Below are 20,167 nucleotides of genomic sequence, written 5' to 3' on the forward strand. Positions count from 1 at the left end.
TACCTTCTGTAGGTTGCTCTAAATCAGGTTTAATGTTTCTTCTTATTTTTACATGTTTCCATTTCAGTTAGCAGTAGTTTGCATATATCTAAGGCCATAAAGCCACTGCTGCTTGTCATCCGCTAATGAATCACATGAGACAGACTTCATTTTATCACTGAAGAGAGGCCACTCACCAAAACTAAATTTTCCTTACCTGCAAATCCACTGACAATTTACCAGGGCATGAAATACCAACATATTGAAGCTTTCTAATAAGTGACTCCAAGTAATTACTTTCACTGATTTTTCAAATAACATCTTTCCAATGAAATACATTTCCCATAGAGTAAGTTATCATCACACAATGGAACAGCATAGTGCCTCTGCCTTCTTTTCTCCTCACATCATTATAAGCCTCTGAACAACAACGTGGCACAGAACAACAGCACTGTATCGCCTTTAGACTGTTAAACCAACAGCTAATAAAATTCATTATCATGTCATTATTTCAGTATATCATTTCATATATCCTTTCACTATTCAAATTCAGTATCTATTATGAAGAAAATAACCTACTGTGAAAGTACATCTGGCAGTAGAAGCCCAATTACCTGTAAGATAAAACAGACCCCAGGCTGCAACTAGAACAACCTTGCACATCTTTGCTAAGCCTCTGGAAACAACTTGTGTGACATCATCTGTTCTGCAAAATTCACAGCCATTTGGATTCCTTATAGAAGTCCAAGAAAGAACCTAGAAAGGGGTACTGTTTTCTACCCGCCCTAGAAGCAAATACAAACACTGAATGGCAACACAGGAATCAAGGAGTCAGGTACAAAATGGTAGCATTCTGTCCTTCCTAAATTCTTTGTGTTACAGTTGAAGCAGTGGTGTTTTAACGGGGTAGCTGTACTCTCCTGAGTAGAGAAGCCCTCCCTGTTTTCCTCCATTACCTGTAGTGCAATGCCAGTTACTTCCTGCCAGATCTAGGCACCTAAGATGTACACAGTGACTGGGAGAGCAGAGAAGAGTCACAAAAAAATCCCCACACATCTAAGTATAGCTATGTTTTTATAGTTTCCTTCACAGGCATCATCTCAATTTCCCTAAAACAGGCTTGTCAGATGTGACATCCCTATCAGACAGCATGGTGCACAACCATTCTGTGTGCTGAGCATTCAGAGCTAACACAGCTGGCTCTGCAGTCCACAGCTTGGGTCATTACCCTTATGCGAAAGGAACTGTGTTGACCACACAGTTCCTACTGGGCTTCTACAATGGCAGAGTATGGCTAGCGGGGTCATCAGGGCTTTAAATCACCTCCTACTCTAAGGCAGAAAAAGGTAAAACAAGAAGTTGTTTCTATCACAGTGCATTTCAAATACAAGTCTGTGAACGCACTATTCATTGTTCACTGTATTTATTTGTAATACATTGTAAGCATTTATTTTTTAATAGCATTGCTATCAGTTGACAGAACAACTGTGTTGAGGGAGGAGTATCTCCCCTTCTGGCATCCAAATGGCACAGACCTGAGCAACCACAGAGCTTGTTAAACAGACCCAAAGGCACGGCATTTGCAAACAAACTGGAAAACACAAGTTACTGATCTAATACTCCATACAGCATCTGTCTGCCTTTGGCTTCACTTTCTTTTTTTGTGGTTTAATTCAAACAGCATTTTCCCCAGATCCATGTTTAATTTTCTTCTCCCTCTGTCTTCTACTGTCCTGCTTTCTTCTCCAAAGTTCCTTTTTACAAAACCACAGAATATCTGAGGTGGGGAGGACTCTTTGGAAGGCCTCTAGCTCAAAATCCCTGCTCAGAGCAAGGCCAGCTTTGAAGCTGGATCTAATTTCAAAGGCAGACTAGGTCGCCTGCAGCCTTATCCAGTTAGGTTTTGAGTACCTGCAATGAGATTTCTTTCCATCCCAATAAATATCTTCATTCCCATCTTCTTTGTCCTCCTTATTTCCACACTCAAGAATGTGCACAAGGGTATTACATGCATCAGGATCACAAGTATAAGTTTGGCCTCTGAAACACAGTGTCTGATGCACTGTCTCCATGCCAGCTCTTTTCAGAAGAGCTGGTGTCCCCGTGCTTCATGTGGGAGATTATTTTATATCAGGATTAGCAAGTACGGAACAACCTGGGCAGAACTGAAGCACTGGAGGAGCAGGCAGCCACACCCTTACACTGCAGTCAGGGGATCTCCTACCTCCTCTCACACTGTGCTGCTCCCCCTCCAGGTTGGCTCTTGCTTGCCTTTCATGCACAGCTCTCCCTTGTGGTCTCTCACAGTTGTTCAGAGCACCATAGGACAGCAGATAAATCAACCTGGTTCCTTCCCTTCTCTAACTTCTCATGGTACTAAAAAATGCCTCAAAGTTCTATTGTCTGCAGTCAGATCCTGTGGCAAGTCACCAAAGTGTACATTCACCCTCACAAAACAAAGGAGTCTTTAGTTTATTTGTGTTGTGCCCGTGACCCACTGTTGAGAAATTTCCACTCCAAAAATCAATAAACCACTGCTCCATTTTCTCTACTACCTGCGTGCACACACAAAAGAATAAAAAAGCAAACAGATCCAAGTGCCAGAATTAGGAATTCCTAGTGAGCCTCAGTTTGGCCTCCTTTTTACACACGCCTTACAACAGAACCATTAATCACCTGAGCTACTCTTTCACTTTGTCTCATTTAATGCCCCAAATAAATGACTTCACCTGAAAAATTATTCAAGACCTTGTTTTCCCCTCATTGCTCCAACTGGAACTCTATGCTTTAGCTCCCACATAGTATTCGAGCCATTCTCTCAGACAGACATTAATTTCTCCCTGAGCTTTTCTATGGTGCTCATCACCATAGCATCTGAGGGCTTAGCAAACACTAATTTACTTTCATGGTGTACCAGTAAAGGAGAGGTGCCATTAACCTCATTTCACAGGTGGAGAACTAGAGCACAGGGAGATTATCATCAAAGGTGTGTGGTAATTTAAAAGTTCCAGTCTGAAGTGCCTTATGGCTGAAATTTCAGAGCAGTCAGACATATATAATTTTTACATATACAAACCATGCTTCCTTTGGCCTGCTACAGCCACCCATGCATCAAATTCAAGCTCTTAAGTCAGGTCTAAAGGAAGGAGGGAGGGATAGAGCCAGGCCCTGAGCTCTGCTTAGGCCACCTGCGAGTCTACCACAGCTGTGGTGAGACAAGCAGATTGCCCTCAATTAAGGAATCATTAAAGCAAGGCCAAATGAAGGTTCTGTAGGCAACTTTATCTCTGATGCTCTTCAAGTTCTACTTGTATGTCCTCAAAACTGGAACAGTCTTTTATGCTGGTCCACGTATAATCTGGTTTGAGAGGGAAAACAGAAAACCTGTGGGAAACGTAGCAGTGTCCAGATGTATGAGCCATTGCAAGAAGATGAATTCCTGAGTCAGGGATGCAGAGGCAAGGAAAAAGCTGGAGCCAGGGGCAGAATGGGCTGCTGCACCCAGCTCTATCCCTGCTATGTCTACACCTCAGAGCTCCTCCCAGGCCCACTCTTCTCTGCTGAGAAACATTTCTCAGTGTTGTCTAATGCTTTCTGCATGCACGATTACAAAATATGCTTTATATAAATAACAGGTGTTTATATACATTCTGATGATTGATTATACCTGCTGGGGTACCCTGCTGAAAAAACAGCAATAACTCAATAAATGTTTATAAAATTCATCAACAAGGGCCTTGTATTGTTGTTTCCCTCTTTGTTTTACTAATTAAATTAAGTTCTCAGTTGGAGCTGATGGCCAATATTAAAGCATCTCAGTAGTTGCTTTTACCTCTCATTTTCTTTAATCTTAGTTTATAAAACCCAATGCCTCGTTCACTTCATGGTATCTAAGAGAGAATAGAATCTTATCACTAAATATTCACAATGCAAATTGATGATTAAACACGTGAGCTTATACATCATCACAGGAAGCTAAATGTTGTCCAAGTCTCTCATCATTTCACTGTTTGAACCCAAATGTCAGATATTCCAAACATACCGAAGAATAAAGAACTCTCGGTTCTCCAAACCACAAAAGATGCAATCTGACCACTACAGCCACCAGATACCACTGCAAGAGGGGGATGATCCATAATGAATACACTGATTAAGCAAGGACAATCAAGAGCTTTAATAATTCAGTAAAGAATGAGACCCAAAAGCAAACAGAAGTAAAGTAGCACAGAAGTTCTACACTCATAACTATTAGAAGGGAAAAGTGTTTATACTTCCTGCAAAGAATTAGGTATCTCATGTCCTATTTTTTCAATGTCTTGAAGGAAACAAGCCGGTTTCCCTCAACTAACTCACAGCTTTACCATCTGTGCTCCGTGCTGCCCCCAGAGCCTAAGGGCCATTTGAAGGAGAGCCACAAAAGGTCATCTTAAAAAGCAATGCTACAGCAAATGAACTTAAATTGGCTCTTGTACCACTGCTTTAGGAAAAAAAAAAAAATAATGTAGAATTTGTGTAGCATGTTTCATAGATAATGAAAATATTTCACTGGAACCAGAGTTTGTGCAAAAGTGTACCTGGCTGGAGCAAACGCATTGCCCTGGTGCTGCAGGGAAGCAGACGTGTGAAGCCTTGCAGATACACCCTGAAGCTGGGGACAGCAGCAGTGCAACAGTGGAAAAGACTTCAATTATCTTTGAATTTATGTAAACAATATAATGCAGCTAAAGCTACTACCCAAACAAACATGAGCTTTGTCCCAAGAGTTACAAGCTCATTTAACTAATATAGAGCAGGAAATGAGTAAATTAGGATCTAATTTATGCACATTTCTTAAGGGCTTGAAAGATCTAGGTGATTTCATAGGATGCTCAAGAGCTGCTCACATTTTATAATGCATTGCTATTAGTTCTCTATCTATAAAGTGAGAATAATATATAATTCCTCATTTCTTGGGTTTTTCTAGTAAGGATGTATTCACTAATGACCATGACAAATGAGACAACAATTAGAAATGGTCATATGCAAAACACGCACACAGTTACTGAGAAGTAAAGTGACCCTTTGCAAGAGCGTGGCTGTCATGAAATACAACACTATGCCTGATGCAATGACCACCTGCTTAACAACAGAACTGAACATGGAAGAAGATGAAAAAGCAGCAGAAACAGGAGGGTACAAAACCTTTATCTGAAGCGTTTGAATTTTATCCAGTGGAAGGTGTTATACCTGACACCTTTACACAGGAAGTTTTAGCCCACAAGTCAATGAAGATCACTTAATAACTTGTTACCACTGTTGTTACACTGGCAGGTCTCTTAGTGAGGCTGCTGATACTGTCTGGCCTAGCAGTAAAGTTTTAGTGGAGTTGTCTCGTTTAATGCCATGCCCAGCCTGCAAGCTGGCAACTGATCACAGAAGTCTCTCTGGACATGGGTGTCCTTTCCCATCCTATCCAAACTAGAGGCACTGGGGCTGCTGAGACCTCAAGAAGTGAGGCCTCAGTAAGTGACTTAAGGAAAGCAGACAGAAGTATTGATAAACTATGATCTATTAATATCAATTTCCAGGGGTCAGCAATCCTGAAACAGTCAATAAGAACAAAGAAATAAGAAGCTTTAATGAATTTGAATTATTTTTTAGAGGATTATTTTCACTGTGTTTTCAAGGCCTGCCATATTCCCCATTTGGGTTCTTCTAGCCAGTAGCAAATTGATCACCTTTACTTTCAGTGAAAGCAGAGGTTTTACTGTTCTGACAAGACATGATCAAGAAAGGAAGAAGCAGCAGCCCCAACGCACACATCCAAACACACAGCAGACTAGCAGTATGCATCTCCTGGGGGATGAAAAGCTGTTTGTGAAATGAAAAGAAGTTGTCCTCCTCACCCTTTCAGATCAATTACCGTCTATGCAACCTGAGCTAGAGATATTCAGTGCCCTTGTCACCACACTACTCATAAAACCATTAACTCTTCTAACAACCCCAATCAAATCAATGGGATGAGAGCAAACAAGAACAATTTGTGCCAATTTACAAAATTGAGCCAGTTTGGAAAGTAAGAGTGAAGCTGCTACTTGCCATAGCACTAAAAGCCATCGGCATATTGCTTCCTTCGGTGGTCTGTCTTAGTGCTATTTCAGTAGTAGATCTCTTCCGTAAGAATTTAACCTAGTTTTAAAGCAACTCTGGTTATGAAATACAAAGACATTTGTTAGGAAGATTTTGGCAGCTGTGGGAGTTTCTGCACCATAACACTGAGTCATGTTGGAGAATAATGCACAATCAGAGCAAGGGAAGTTTTTCTGCTGACATAATATTAAGCAGTGCATTATATACTCAGTGTCCTTCTTATTCCCAATTTCAATCAAACAAGAGGCTATCTTTAATTCTGAGTTACATTGAATATTTTGTTTCCTTTTTGTATTATTTGCTAGGCTTGGACATGAAGGATGTCAAATACCTTCCTTTCACATTCCAGTGCAGACAAGGGACAGAGTTGAGATAACTAATGGAAAGGGAGAAAAAAATATCACAACTACTTTGGAGGCAAATTGGAAGAGATTAATGTCCTGAAAGTGAGGAAACTGATGATTCTCACACAAGAATTGCGGATGAAATAATACAAGGCATCAAAGTGATGATAATAATTTTTAAAGGTTTTAAAAGAAAAAAGTCTGGCATATAAGATATAGTCTCAAATAACTAGATGAAAGTAAGCATTTACTGATTAAAAAAGAGAAAATTAGATCTGAGGAGAAAGCCGCATTGGTCTAACCTTGGGATACTTCAAAACACACTTTGAAGGAAAAAAATTAAAACTATTAATTCAAAGTAAAAAGGCGAGAGAGAAAATATTACATGACTTTATTGAAGATAGCCTATGGCGAACTATTTTGTCTAAAATATGAGTGCTCTTGTCAAACAGAGTGTAAGAGACCTTGACAAAGGATAAAAGAAAATTATTTGTGTAACTCCGTGAGTGACTACATGGAACATTTTGAGGGACAGAGCTTAAAAACAAGAGAGGGAGAAAAATAGAACCTTGGGGTTAGCAGGAGTTTACTAGTAGAATTATTTATGCATTGATTTTTGAAATGGTTCTTCCATGTCTTTATGGCGCTGACACTAAAACATTTACGCCAAAGGAACATAATGCTGATTGTGTGTTGGGAAAACCAACAGACAAGAATGAAATGGAGTGTCCTTCAGGAAGAAATGGATGGCAAACCTGAAGTAGCATAAATGCACCTGTTCACAGTAAAGCAGCCTGGAACCTCCTGGGCATTTTGCATCATCTGCAAGCTCCAAAATCTGTTTCCATTCCACTAGAACACAATCCAACCCTTTTTAGATGTTTTGTGAAGACTTGAGGCTGCAATCAGGCTGGGGCTTGTGTTTGTTTTGGTCAGAGGTGGCCAGGCTGGCTCCAAGTGCATCCTCCCATTCAAGACCAGGCTGTAACAAAAAGGTCATGGAAAAGCATCTCAACTTCTGTGGAAGGACATATGCCATCTTTGGAAATGGGCCAGGCAACTATGCCACACAACAGTCCTGCCATTTGCTGTCAGTCCCGGTAATGGCATAACAAGGGCCTTATTCACACAAAGCCTCATTAAAAGGAGCAGGTTGAGGGGTAGTGCCATAACATTGCACAAGACAAATACTTTTTAAAGCACTTTAAACAATAAGCACCAACTTGTCCAAGCAGCTTGGGCAGAAATTTCATTGCCCATTATGTTTACAGAGGAAAGCCTCACTGAAATGAGTGTGACACCTGTGCTACTAATGTCAATACGTGTTTGTGTATGAAGATTATTATCTTAGCTGTTCTCTCACTACACGGCACAGAAAGAGACTCTCAGGAAAGATAAGAGAGCTGATGTTGTGTGTCAAAGCAAGGAGCATGAACTGAGCGTGCATGAATGAAATGTCCAAGCAAACAGATGTCAGAGTGGAGTCTCTTATTCACTCAGGGAGCTTTGGGTACTACTGCGCCTTTCTCACCTCCAGCATTACAGCTCATTTGGCCCCCCATCACAAAGCTTCAGAGAATTACATGCAGTGTACCTAATGAGGAGCTACAAAACCCGGGCACAACTGGGCTGAGGACAAACTAAAGTCACCTTTTCCTGGTGATTCCCAGAGGCCCACTCTATTTATAAATTTGTTTTGTTTCTGTTTGATCTTTTGGCTATTCTAATGCACTTCCTCAGTTTTTTATGAATTCCGTCTCCCTGCAGTACCCTAAGCAGTACTATGTATGGGGGGAAGAGAGAACAACAAGCCTAGAGAGCGATTGGCTCAGACAATCTCCAAAGGCACTCACTAATTGGTTACGTAGCTCATAAAAGGAGACCCTTTGGGAGGGATGAGTGACAAAGCAGGGAGAAGGAACAAAACCTGAACAAGCTCCTACTCTGTTCGGTTGAATGAACAACAGGTCTTTGATTTCATTAGCTCTGATATTTGGAGAATCATACCAATAAGTGCAACCTTATTCTCAAGCACGCATCCCTCAAGCATACAAGTGCAGAAGGAATGACTATTAAAAGGTCTGCAATTACTCTAAACTTGCACTGTAAACAGGATAATACCAGATCATAATTACATTCAAGATAAACACTTCATTGTCTTCATTACATGAAATCCAGTTTCACAAGAGCGTTCACAGTAGCACCAGCAGCATCCTTTCACATGTACACACAGCAGATGCCACACCTACCCAACCAAAGCAGCACACGGAAAGAGCGGACAAAAGAAGCCCTGGAGGAGGAGGGGTTGTGTTTGCTATACTGCCTGCACAGGCTCCCTAATGAACACAGCTTGAACCTCCCACGACACGCTCTGTGTTAGTAAGTGTGAGAAGTTGCAACTCCTCGTGCACCCAACTCTATAGGACAGCGCACTGTGTTGCCCGCTCAGTGCGAGGGTTATGACCACCAGTAAAAACAACACTTCAAAAGCAGACATGCACTCACCCAGACTAAAATATTTCCAACCCCCAGGGGCTGAGGGGTGTTACATCCTTTTATTTTCTAAGGAGAATAAAATGAAAAAACTATTAGACATTTGGCTCGCTCTTAGTTCCTTGCATTAAGTCAAGAGTAATAATTTATTAATCAACACACAACAAATCCTTATGACATGTGACAGTGTTGGGAGGGGTTTTGCTTTCTTATTTAAAAGACCTTCAGCACTAACAATCAGTTAGGGGAAATACTTTGACAGCCTGCTTTGACACATTCCTTTTATTTGCATATTAAAGCAAAAAGTTATGTGCTTTCATTGACCTGCATTATTTTCACATTTTTCAGTGCTAAGTACGTTTTTTAGTCCTTGTGTATTATATGCCAACATGATAGACAGCTGCTATGATTGTAGTGCCCCTGAAAATAGGTCTTTCTCATAAAAACTCAGTCCTAACAACACAAGGGTTTATCAGCAGGGTACATGTGCTTTGAAATGGAAAAAAGATAAAGAATGTATAAGGGAGAACTGCAGTAAAAAGAAAAAAAATCAATCACTCTGTATTAGTTTACTTTTGCAGATGGGCAATTGTGGTGCATTTAAAGCTGAGAGGAAAACCTCTAGCTTCAATGTTTTCCAGAGAATAGAGCACTCTGTTGCTGTTGAGTAAAGCCATGTTCACTATTTTGTCTGAAAACAAATGGATGGTTCTTATTTCAGACTAAATGGAAATGAAGCTGGATGGCATGAAAAGGATGTGACAACCGTACCAGCAAAAATAAATAAAAAGGATGAAAAAGCACATCAAACTCCAGCTGCTCAAAAATAGCTTCGCTGCAGAGCTCCCAGACTGCTGGTCGGAACAACAGAAAGCTTTTACAAGGATCACCAAAGCCCGCCAGGTGCTGAGCACAAACCCAGTGGATACACATTTTGCAAAGGGACATCAGAACTTACTTGGGTTTGGGGTGGGCTGCTGCAGCCACGTGACCACCACCACCACGCAACCCCACGGGTGCTCCCCAACAAAGGAGCCCACGGAGAGACTTTCTGCAGGCTCAGAGGGCTGACTCTCGCTCAGCAGCATGCATTAATCACCAACTTGAACCCACCAATGAGAGATTGCTGCCTCTACGCTGCTTTAAAAACACCCACAGTACAAAGGCATCCTACAAGGGTGACCACCAGCCGATCCATTCTCAAAACAAAGTGTTTCACAGCGGCTCTCCAGCGCTCAGACTCAATTAACTGCACCTGAAATATTAACCAGGCTGACGGACCCTGCTCACTTTGGGAGCTTTGTGCCACTTCAGCTGTTTCACACCAGTCATCAGCAGCCACAGACAGACAAATCTATAGCCGGAAGCTTTCATACTCACACAGGGCTCAGGTTCTATAAAGTGAGGGACACTGTTTGGCATTTAGGGTGGTTTTGTTGTTAAAGAATCTTACAAATGTAACATTTATCACAACTAAAGGAAAGCGAGGTTACGCGAAACACTTACTTCGAAAATGTTCAGAGGCGTAATAATAGACATCCTCATAGCCCTCGTGGTAATCCTCCTCCGGGCGGTACTTTTTGCCTTTTCTTCTCCTTGACCTCCGTATCTGCTTGACGAAGCCCAGGAAGCGCTCCATGGCCTCAGCGCCCACCAGCAGCCCCCCACCTCACACAGAGCTGCCCGGGCACGGGGCAACAGCCAGCACCGCAGGAACACTGTGACCTTCCACCATCTGGTACCATTAAAAACCCTGATCTCAGCTAGGGCTGCAAAGCATATTGTTTCCCCCTCCTTTAAAAAAAATAACAAGAAGGTGAGGGGTGGACTTTTATAAAATCTACATACTGGAATATCTCAACATAAAAATAGATAAAGGGGAGAAACACTGATGGGAGGGGAGAACTGAGGGTTGCGAGCAGTTGTTGAACAGAGGAAAGTTGGAGCGCGCTGCCTGCCAGGCAGAGGAGCCGGCACCGGGAGCTCGCTGCCCTCTGTCTCCATCATTTGAAGCGGGGCTGGGAGGCGGGGAGAGATGCGAGTCGGCGGACTGAACCATATCCACAAGCGAGGCAGGTTTCCCTCCGTCAGTTAAATCTGTCCTCACATTTACGCAGGCACGGGCTGAGGGCTCTGTTTGATTTCATTTTGTTCTACGGACAAGAAATGCATGGCTCCGTTCCTGGCATCGCACGCACCGGGAGAACAACCAGCAGAGTGGTTTAACCCATACACACAGCCCACTCAGCGGCAAGCGTGTGCCCAGTGTGTTAATTGGAGCAGCAGGGAGAAGGCTTAGCAGCTGTTAAAAAATGACACATATACCCACTGGGCATTGGTGCACTCTAATCACTGCTAGATCTAACCATTAAAATGCGCTTCACAGATGGGTTTCTGATAGAGCTGGCCAGGCTACATGGCAATAGGCAAACAAAGGAAGCCACACCATGCACACACCACACCACGCTCATTTAAAATCCTAGAAGAGTTTTAAAACTTTAAAGTGAAGATGCAGCAAACTGTGCTGGGCACTGGAAGAGATCAGCAAACAGCTCAGAAAGGCACTCACTCTGTCCTCTTGCTGCATGCCCAATTCCTCAGCATTTCCTCAGATAAGGCACGAATTTCACAATGAAGTTTATCTCCCATTCAAAATCAAAAGCAGTGTTTGCTCAAATCCCATTTCCTTGACATCTACCACAGATGGTAGATGCTCCCACAAGCCACATGTGGTCCTCCAGTCCCACCAGACACCTCCTGGCTGCAGGCACCAGGCTGGATCACCTTCCATCAGTCAAGCCATCACCACTTGTGCTTGTACTTACAGGAGGTGCTGCCTGGCATCTATGAGCATGGGGACATCAGGCAGCCCTTCCATGGAACCAGTGTTACAGATCTTGGGCCCCCAGCACTAGAAAGACATGGAGCTGTTAAAGAAGGTCCAGAGCAGGGCTACAAGGAAGATCTGAGGTCTGGAGCCTATGAAGAAAGGCTGTGGGAACTGGACTTATTCAGCATGGAGTAAAGAAAGCTGTGGGGAAACCTTATTATTGCCTTCAAGTACCTGAGGAAGCTTACAAACAGGAGAGAGACTTAGAACACACGAAAGTTCCCAGCAGTCCAGAAATGAATGCACACTGAAGGCAGGCACAGGGCATCTTTAGGGCATCCTCCAATTACCAAGCATTTTAAAACAATAGAGTCACAAAAATATACGTTTTCACCAGAAAAGCTGACAAAACCATGAAGGTGCCTACCAAGGTTCCCATGGGAGCCGGTGCTAACGCTCCCTGACCTCACCACCCCTGTTTTTTGCCCTGTGAAAATGCCACTACTGTCACCAGCCAATAAATACCTTGAGGTCTGGAATTATTTTTAGTGAGGCTCCTGTAAGGAAGCAAGGTTTTATTACGTGCCTGAATTTATCACACAGCTCCCCACTTTTCAAAGTTAAAGAAGTTGCAGGAATACTACCAAAAGTAAAATAAAACCTGAAGCTTTTCATATGGATCTCAAAGAGCATATCACTGTATCCTCTGCATATACTGTGTATTCTAAAGACTTCAAATCCCGTGTCTCCCTCTGGGCTCTGCCACCAAGCAGCAAAAACATTAATTTAGTATCAGGAAACATGAAAACCAAACAAAGACTTAGCCTACAGCAGAGAGAAGTCTCTCTGTGCAGAGATAGGAATGTTTTGATTTTCTATTTGCTTCCGTAGAACACTCTCCCTGACAGCTGGACAAAAAGTTGTTTGTAGGTGTCAGAACCATTCAGCTTTGAAACAGACGACTCACAGCCATCGCTGTTTCCTAAGGTTAAATTATAAATCCAAATCAAAGCAATACAGCTAGTTATCACAGGGGAGAAAAATGCAGAAATTCCTGGCTTTTAAATTGTCCTCTAAACAAAAGCTGACAAACAAAATCATGCAGATAGTTGGCTGTCAACAAGTAGATCTGCCATTCCCCGGTACCATGGCTGTTCAACAAACACACAGCTTCTGCTGAGGGTACTGCTTAATTATAGAAAAGCTTAGGTTGGAAGGGACCTTAAAGCCCATACATTTCTAATTCTCCTATGATGGGCTGGTTGCTACCCACCAGCTGAGGCTGCCCAGGGCTCCATCCAGCCTGGCTTTGAACACCTCCAGGGATGAGGCATTACAGCTCCTTTGGACAGCCTGGGCCACCGCCTCACCAAATTCTGTGTAAAAAAATTTCTTCCTAATATCTAATCTAAATTTCCCCTTCTTAGATAAAACCTCTCCCCCTTGTCCTATCACTACCTGCCCAGGCTTACACATGTTGCCCGCAGCTGCTCACCCACAAGTCATCTCCCTATCTCACGGTTAACACACCTGCTTCCCATTGCCTGAATGTAACCAGCAGGGCCAAGCAATGCCAGCTTTTCACTTTTTAAACACAGAATGGCATGAGCTTTTGATAGGATTTCCCCCTCTCTGAAATTGTTGTTTATGGCAAATATATATTCAGAGAAAGAAATATCTTCACTGTGTGCAATGCTATTATATAGTCAACATACTAAACGTTTTACTACCAAGATTACCAAGAACTTATGTTTCATATGCAATACATACATCTTCTACTGCTTTGTTGAAAACACCAGAGACATTCATTAGCTACTTCTCAAGTCATACCTGTAAATATTTTATCATAGTCCTACATTCAGATGTATAAGCAGAGAATTCAATTTCACAAACACAGTTTACTGCTCTTGTTTGCTCCAAAAAAAAGCTAACTACTGCTCCTTGTGTTGATCAGGACCCACTCTTGATGAGCCGTTCATTCCTGTATGGAAACCTTACAATTGCCTACCAGAAAATGAATAAAAGAGCAGGAACATGTAGCATGCACACAACAGCTCCAGAAATATTTGTGTGTGCCATTTTCATCACTATTTTGTTTAATTTGCTCTGTTAAATTGGATCCACCTCAGTTCTCTGTCTTCTTGGAAAAGACTCCGTGGATGTAATAAAGCCAATATACGATTAACACACTGTGCTTTTCACATATTTAAACTGAAGCATAAACTCTTTTGTAGCCATGGACAACGTCAGCATTTAAGTGTACATTTGCCTCTATAGTCACAGCATAGTCTAGGTTCCTTGGCTTGTAAAATATCTGCATTTATCTTTTTACTTGCATAAAATTAGCTACGTAGTTATCTAGGGAAAATTTCACAAATGATACAAGTGTTTTCTACTGCACTTTTTTGAACATTTTGGTATTCATGGACAAGCCAAGTAGAAAAATTTCAACAAGGATTTCCATTTGAGTGGGCTTGCAAACATGTTGCTTTGAAACCAGAGCCCAAGTATGAAGCAACCCTCTCTAGCACTTTGTATCAGAAATAAATATGAACGGTTTTAAGCGGGTATTTTCCATCATCCATCACGTTTTGATGTTTAAAAGAAACGAGTTCAGATGGAGGAACCCTCCTACACCTGCCTCTACATCTCTGGCCAGCTCGAGAGCTCCCCGCAAAGGATGGAATGCATCCATTGGGACATAACAACTCCCAGGAGCATATAGTGGCAGCAGGAGACACACGCCTGCTTTGATTCCTCTCTTTAAGAAAAAACTCTGAATTATACATGCAAAACACATAAATTAAGGCAAATACAACCAGTTTTTGGAGGTTGGTAGAATATAGATGACCCTTTTCCTTCCTTTCTCAAATCCTTGGCCATAAAGATGCTGCAAACCTGAAAAGGGAGGTAAGAGATCTACACATCTCTTTCAACTGAGGGGTGTTTTCGGCAACCTTCTGCTATTGCTTCTGGAAACCAGTAAGAATAGACAAAGGAACTTCCACAAACTACTCATCTTATTGTATCATCCTGCCTGACCTTTTGGATTTTCAAGAACAGATGTTTGTTTACGCGCTATAATTGCTCACGTTAAGGCTGCAATCTCCCACTCAAAATTTGTCCTAAATATCTTGGTATAAAACATGAGCTCATCAAGTCGAAAATTATCAAATGCCTCAGGTCCACAATCTATTAAGCGCAGTAAGAACATAAGGTCTACATATGTGCAGTCAGTGCCATGCACAAATACAGCACTATATGTGAGGAGAACTAAGCAGCAACCTTGCCTGAGATCCCCTCCCATTGCCTGAAACCCTTGTATGAAGCATGCTTCGAAGCAGAAGTATCGTGCTTCTTCTAAAGACACTTGCAGAGCCCACCAAAACCAAGTGACACACATCTATCTCATTTAACAAAAGAAAAGCAGAACAACCAGCACACCACAGCTGGAAAACTGCTGCATGAGAACTGGATGGTGGTAAACCACTGCTAATTTCCTACTGCTGTTTCTAAGACCTGATACTTTTTAATCTGTTAAATAATCAGTTTCCTCTGATTATAAAGCATTACACTCAGTTTCATGAAACATTCACGCATCCTTCTTATCCACTGCTCACTTAGAGTCATAACCCATTGTTTCTTTCAAGAATGTAAGACTTAAGAGATGGAGTTCAGCTTTTCTGTCACCTAATTGAAAAATAACTGTCAATCTTTTTTTCTTCACCCCCTTGTTTTCTTTTTCCTCCACATGAACACAGAAATTTTTAAGAGACTTGCACCTTCCAACAACACTTAGAGGAGCCCTTCACTGTGTTACGCCACCTATACATTTTATCATATTAACTTTCCCAATCATTTTACTCTTTGCAAACATTCTCTCACATAAAAATGTGCACATAAAGCCATGAATGATGCAGAGAGCAAGGATAAAGTAGAGCACAAAGGATAGAGCAGGAGGCTACGTCCATTTGGAGCGAGTTGGGGGGCTGCTGCTGGGTTTAATACAAGAACGCTTTCTCTTGCACATTGAGAATGTTGAGAAATCTTTGTAGTGCTGTTTTAAAAGGGTCACTTGTCAAGCTGAATTTCATGCAGAATGTATGCTTCAGGGAAAAGAAGCTTTTCTCTTTTCTTTTTTTTTTCTTCCTTCAATTCAGCTGTAACTGTTTGCATACACTCTATTTTCCTTCCCGTGTCTGGCTTAGTTAGCTTTAAAAGAGCGACTAATTGGAGTACGCAAACAAGCAGAAACAAATGTTAACTTGACCACTTTGAAGGAAATACCTTGGTGACATTAAGTACAAAAAAAAAGTACAAGTTTGCTTAACGTTTTGTCACACCAGCAGTCACCCTCCAAAAAACGCTTAGCGGAGTACTACTCTAACCAGATTTAAAGCCCCTCAAGGGCTCAAGCACTGATATTTTAAAATACTAAAAGTAGAACATAATTCTCCAAGAAAGTCTGAATTAAAGGTGTTTTCATCTTTCTAAAGAAACGCAGCAAATGGCTAGGGGGAACACTACCAAGATTTTGCATACTGTCTGCTTTATGCATAAAGTATATCTCAAACTAAATATGAAATGCGTACGGAAAAAAAGAATCCTCCGTACTGAGGAAGAACTATCATCTATTCCTAATTTTCCAGTCTTAAGAAGCTGCACATTGCAATTCTCACCACAATCATAACCTATGTAGAACACTGGAAAGAAATAGTCAATTAATTAAATCACTAAAATAAAATACCTAGTAGGTGTGTGAAATAAAAGTTCTCACAGTAAAGCATGAAAATATTTTCTTAGGGTGCATATGTAGGCTACAGGAAGCACAGGACCTTGTAAGGCCCCATTTCTTATACTGCACCCAGGTCTGGGGGCCCCAGTAGAAGAAAGCTTTGGAGTTGTTGGAGAGGGTCCAGAGGAGGACCACTAAGATGATCATTGGTTGGAGCACCTTTCCTATGAAGACAGGCTGGGGGAGCTGGACATGTTCATCCTGGAGAAGGCTGCAGGGTGATCTCACTGCAGCCTTCCAGTGCCTAAATGGAGCCTATAAATTGGTGGGGAGATAACTCTTTACAAGGGTAGATAATAGCAGGACAAGGGGAAATAGTTTTAAGTTGGAGAATGGAAGATTTAGGTTGGATATCAGGGGGAAATTCTTTACCATGAGAGTGGTGAGGTGCTGGCACAGGCTGCCCAGAGATGCTGTGGATGCCCTGTCCCTGGAGGTGTTCAAGGCCAGGTTGAATGGGGCCCTGGGCAGCCTGCTCTAGTGTTAGATCTGGAGGTTGGAGGCTCTGCGGGTGGCGGAGGGGCTGGAGCTTGATAATCCTTGGGGTCCCTTCCAACCCAAGCTATTCTATGATTCTTTGAGGGGAGAACCACATGAGGTTGAAGTAGGTGGAATTCAGAGATTCACCTGACAGTGGAAGACTCAAATCTGACACATGGGGATTAAAGTAGGCTATGGGCGAATCCCTTGCTGAGCATTTCTTTCCATGTAAAGCCTTACGCAAGAGACTTTTTATTGTGCAAAATTGGATAGGTTTAATTTCTTTCACCTTATGAGATAACAAAAAATGGTTGTGAAATATCCTCCACATCCTCATATAAATGCATCCTAACCGACAGAGAGGCTGGGCCACAGCCTCACTGCACAGTGAGTGCAAGTGCATGGCCCTACTCCAAAGCACTATCCCACCTTACATCCTTAGGTGTAAAGATTCCATCTTAAAGCACAAAAGACCAGCACAATATGTAACACTAAAAAGAAACAGCCTTCACAGGCCATTTGACATAAATTCTCCTCCCTACCTATCTTACTTGATACCAATTTTTTGTAACAGAGATAACATATGAAACTTAGATTTATAGACTATTTGGCACAGAGGAATGTCTGTATTCTCCCAGCAATACCACAGTGCGTGTTCTGCCTCTTTTCTTAATACTATTCAGTTACAACCATCATTTGGTAGCAACTAAAATCTTGTTAGACATCACCACTGAAAACACACACCAGTGATGAGTTGTGCATTTCTTTGATCATTTATTGCAATAAGAAACCACTGTCATTTGTTTAATAAATGGGAGGAGTGGTAAGAAGGCATAAAGGATGGGCAACAGGAAAGAAATCTGTCAAGGAAGACTACAAGCAGGAAACTGGAGCAAGGAGAAAGCCTCTCTGGAGGGGAAAGGAAAGCAAAGGAAGGAAAAAAAGCACCCAGAAGTGAATTGCATCCTGAGTCACCTGTGTTTTATCGGGATCAAGGTGCAGTGGATAAATAGAAAGATTTTACTGCCGGCGAGTCCAGACAAGAATAAAGTGCTGCTCAACAGTCAAAAAGCAAATAAACAAACAGCTACAGGAAAATTCTCCATTATGATCACGTGAATTTACGACTGAATAATATGTAAATATATATGCAAATTAAACCATCCATCTGGAGTCCCCTGCCCTAGAGGCACCCGCCAACATAACATGATGGCACTGAAGAACCCAGTTGTTAAGACAGATTAACCCTATTCCTCCTCTCTAAACACCCTTCACATCAAACCATTTTCTTTCTTTCTAAATCCCAAGTTTTAAGTAATTTCTATTACTATTGCCCAATCTGAAACTGCAAGACATATCAGTTAAAAAGAACAGAGGCTAGCAGAGAAACATGAAAGGCAAAAGGACAACTTCACATGTAACTACCCATTAATAAGACCCTAGTATTACATGTCCGGAGAACTGAAGGATCACAGTTTCCATCCACAAGTCTCCTGCTACAATAGCAAGGCCCATTGAACATTACTGTGGTGCTTCATCTGCCTGGTGCCAAACAGCAGTTTGGAAAATGAGAGCTACTGACACCTCGTTATGGATGAGCATTGATTTCCCTTCTGTCCCTATTCCAAGGGCACAGAGCAGCTTCTACAGTTCCATTTAGAATTTGTTTCCAATTGAAAGTTTCCCTTCTTCCATTTAGGAAAACAAAACAAAACAGAAAAAAGACATATCTTTACACTGTTGTTAAACAGCTAACAAAGAAAATACTGACAAAGCAAACATTAGAGCTCCAAAACTGTATGTTCAATTCTCTTGCATAGCACCAGTATTCCTGGTGTTCAGTGTTAAGAGGCAAACACCATAAGGAAAAAAGGCATTACATCTTTAGCAGGCGAAACTCATCCACTCCTGCCATAAGTTTTGATGTTTTCTGAAAATTTACTCTTACATTACCAGCTTTGCCATATAAAATTGCAAGGCTAAATATAAAGTGATGGCTCATTCGGTGCTCTTAGGGTAATGGTACAGGATGTAAAAGACTATGAGATCATTGACCTTAGCTCACATTTGAGAAGTGATAGGGTAATTAAGGTTTCTTCTCCTTGAAAGCAGATGGTTCCCAAACAAAAGATTACTTGAGAATTTACTTGGCAGTGAGAAAAAAGAACCCCACGCTTTTTTCACACACCCCTTTGATGTTGCTTCATACTTCAGGATTTTTTCATTTCCCTCTTGTGGCCTTCCTCTTCACTAGCAAATACAAATGCTTATCATGGTATTCCCAGGAAGTCAGCCCTCAAACATCCACTTCATTTCTGTGCGTAAAACACATTTTCATGCTTACTCTCTTTTCCCTGTTCTCTTCATTCAGATCTTCCTATTTTGTTTCTTTCATGGCCTACAGGCTACCATTCGAACCTTTAGCTATTGGATTTCGAGCTCTATAGAACACATTTGGGCGCAGGAGTCAAAACTGTGTATCAAGAAATACACTGCATTCTACTCTTGGTCAATTATGAAAGACAAAGAAGACAAACACACTGCTCAAAAAGCAACTCCCTTGTTTCATGACATACATATGGAGTGACAGAGCTCATTTCACTCAGAGAGTGGTGGCACACTGGCACAGGTTGCCCAAGGAGGCTGTGGATGCCCCATCCCTGGAGGCATTCAAGGCCAGGCTGGATGTGGCTCTGGGCAGCCTGGTCTGGTTGTTGGCGGCCCTGCACATAGCAGGGGGTTGAAACTGGATGATCATTGTGGTCCTTTTCAACCCAAGTCATTCTATGATTCTATGATAAAAGTCATCCCAACCTATAAGAGACCAAACTACTGCAAATTTCAGCCTTCACCAACACTGACCTAGGGATTAAAAAAAAAGAGGTGGGGAGGGAAGGGAATTTTACACCACATTGAATAAGTTACTATCAGTCACTGTACAAAAATGAAACAGCTAACTTCACTATCCTAAAGTTTTGTCATTTGTTGTGGATATTCCAACTGAGAAGCATTCTCATTATTTTAGATGCTCAGTATAAATATCTGCAGACAGCACTTCTAAAGCATGAACATTCAGACTGGCAGTGGATTTTACAAGACAACTTGTAAAATGTTTTC

At 41.7% G+C, this 20,167-nt stretch overlaps 1 protein-coding gene across 21 annotated transcripts in view; it reads right to left on the reverse strand.

Moving 5' to 3' along the window:
• Positions 1-20,167, reverse strand: part of GRIP1 (glutamate receptor interacting protein 1) — a 278,059-nt gene that overhangs the window by 183,400 nt on the left and 74,492 nt on the right. For 9 of the 21 annotated variants that reach the window (XM_085514680.1, XM_015856455.3, XM_085514708.1 and 6 more), the window contains exon 1: positions 10,452-10,970. The exons of 10 other annotated variants lie outside the window; for them this stretch is intronic. In XM_085514680.1, coding sequence (XP_085370806.1) covers positions 10,452-10,584 — 133 coding nt within the window. In that variant the 5' untranslated portion in view covers positions 10,585-10,970. Of the gene's footprint in view, positions 1-10,451; positions 10,975-20,167 lie in introns of those variants that run through there. 2 more of the 21 variants (XM_085514622.1, XM_085514601.1) reach the window with 2 other exon arrangements.

Source organism: Coturnix japonica, chromosome 1 (assembly GCF_054131305.1).
Source record: "Coturnix japonica strain WE chromosome 1, WE-NBRP24, whole genome shotgun sequence".
Taxonomy (NCBI): Eukaryota; Metazoa; Chordata; class Aves; order Galliformes; family Phasianidae; genus Coturnix; species Coturnix japonica.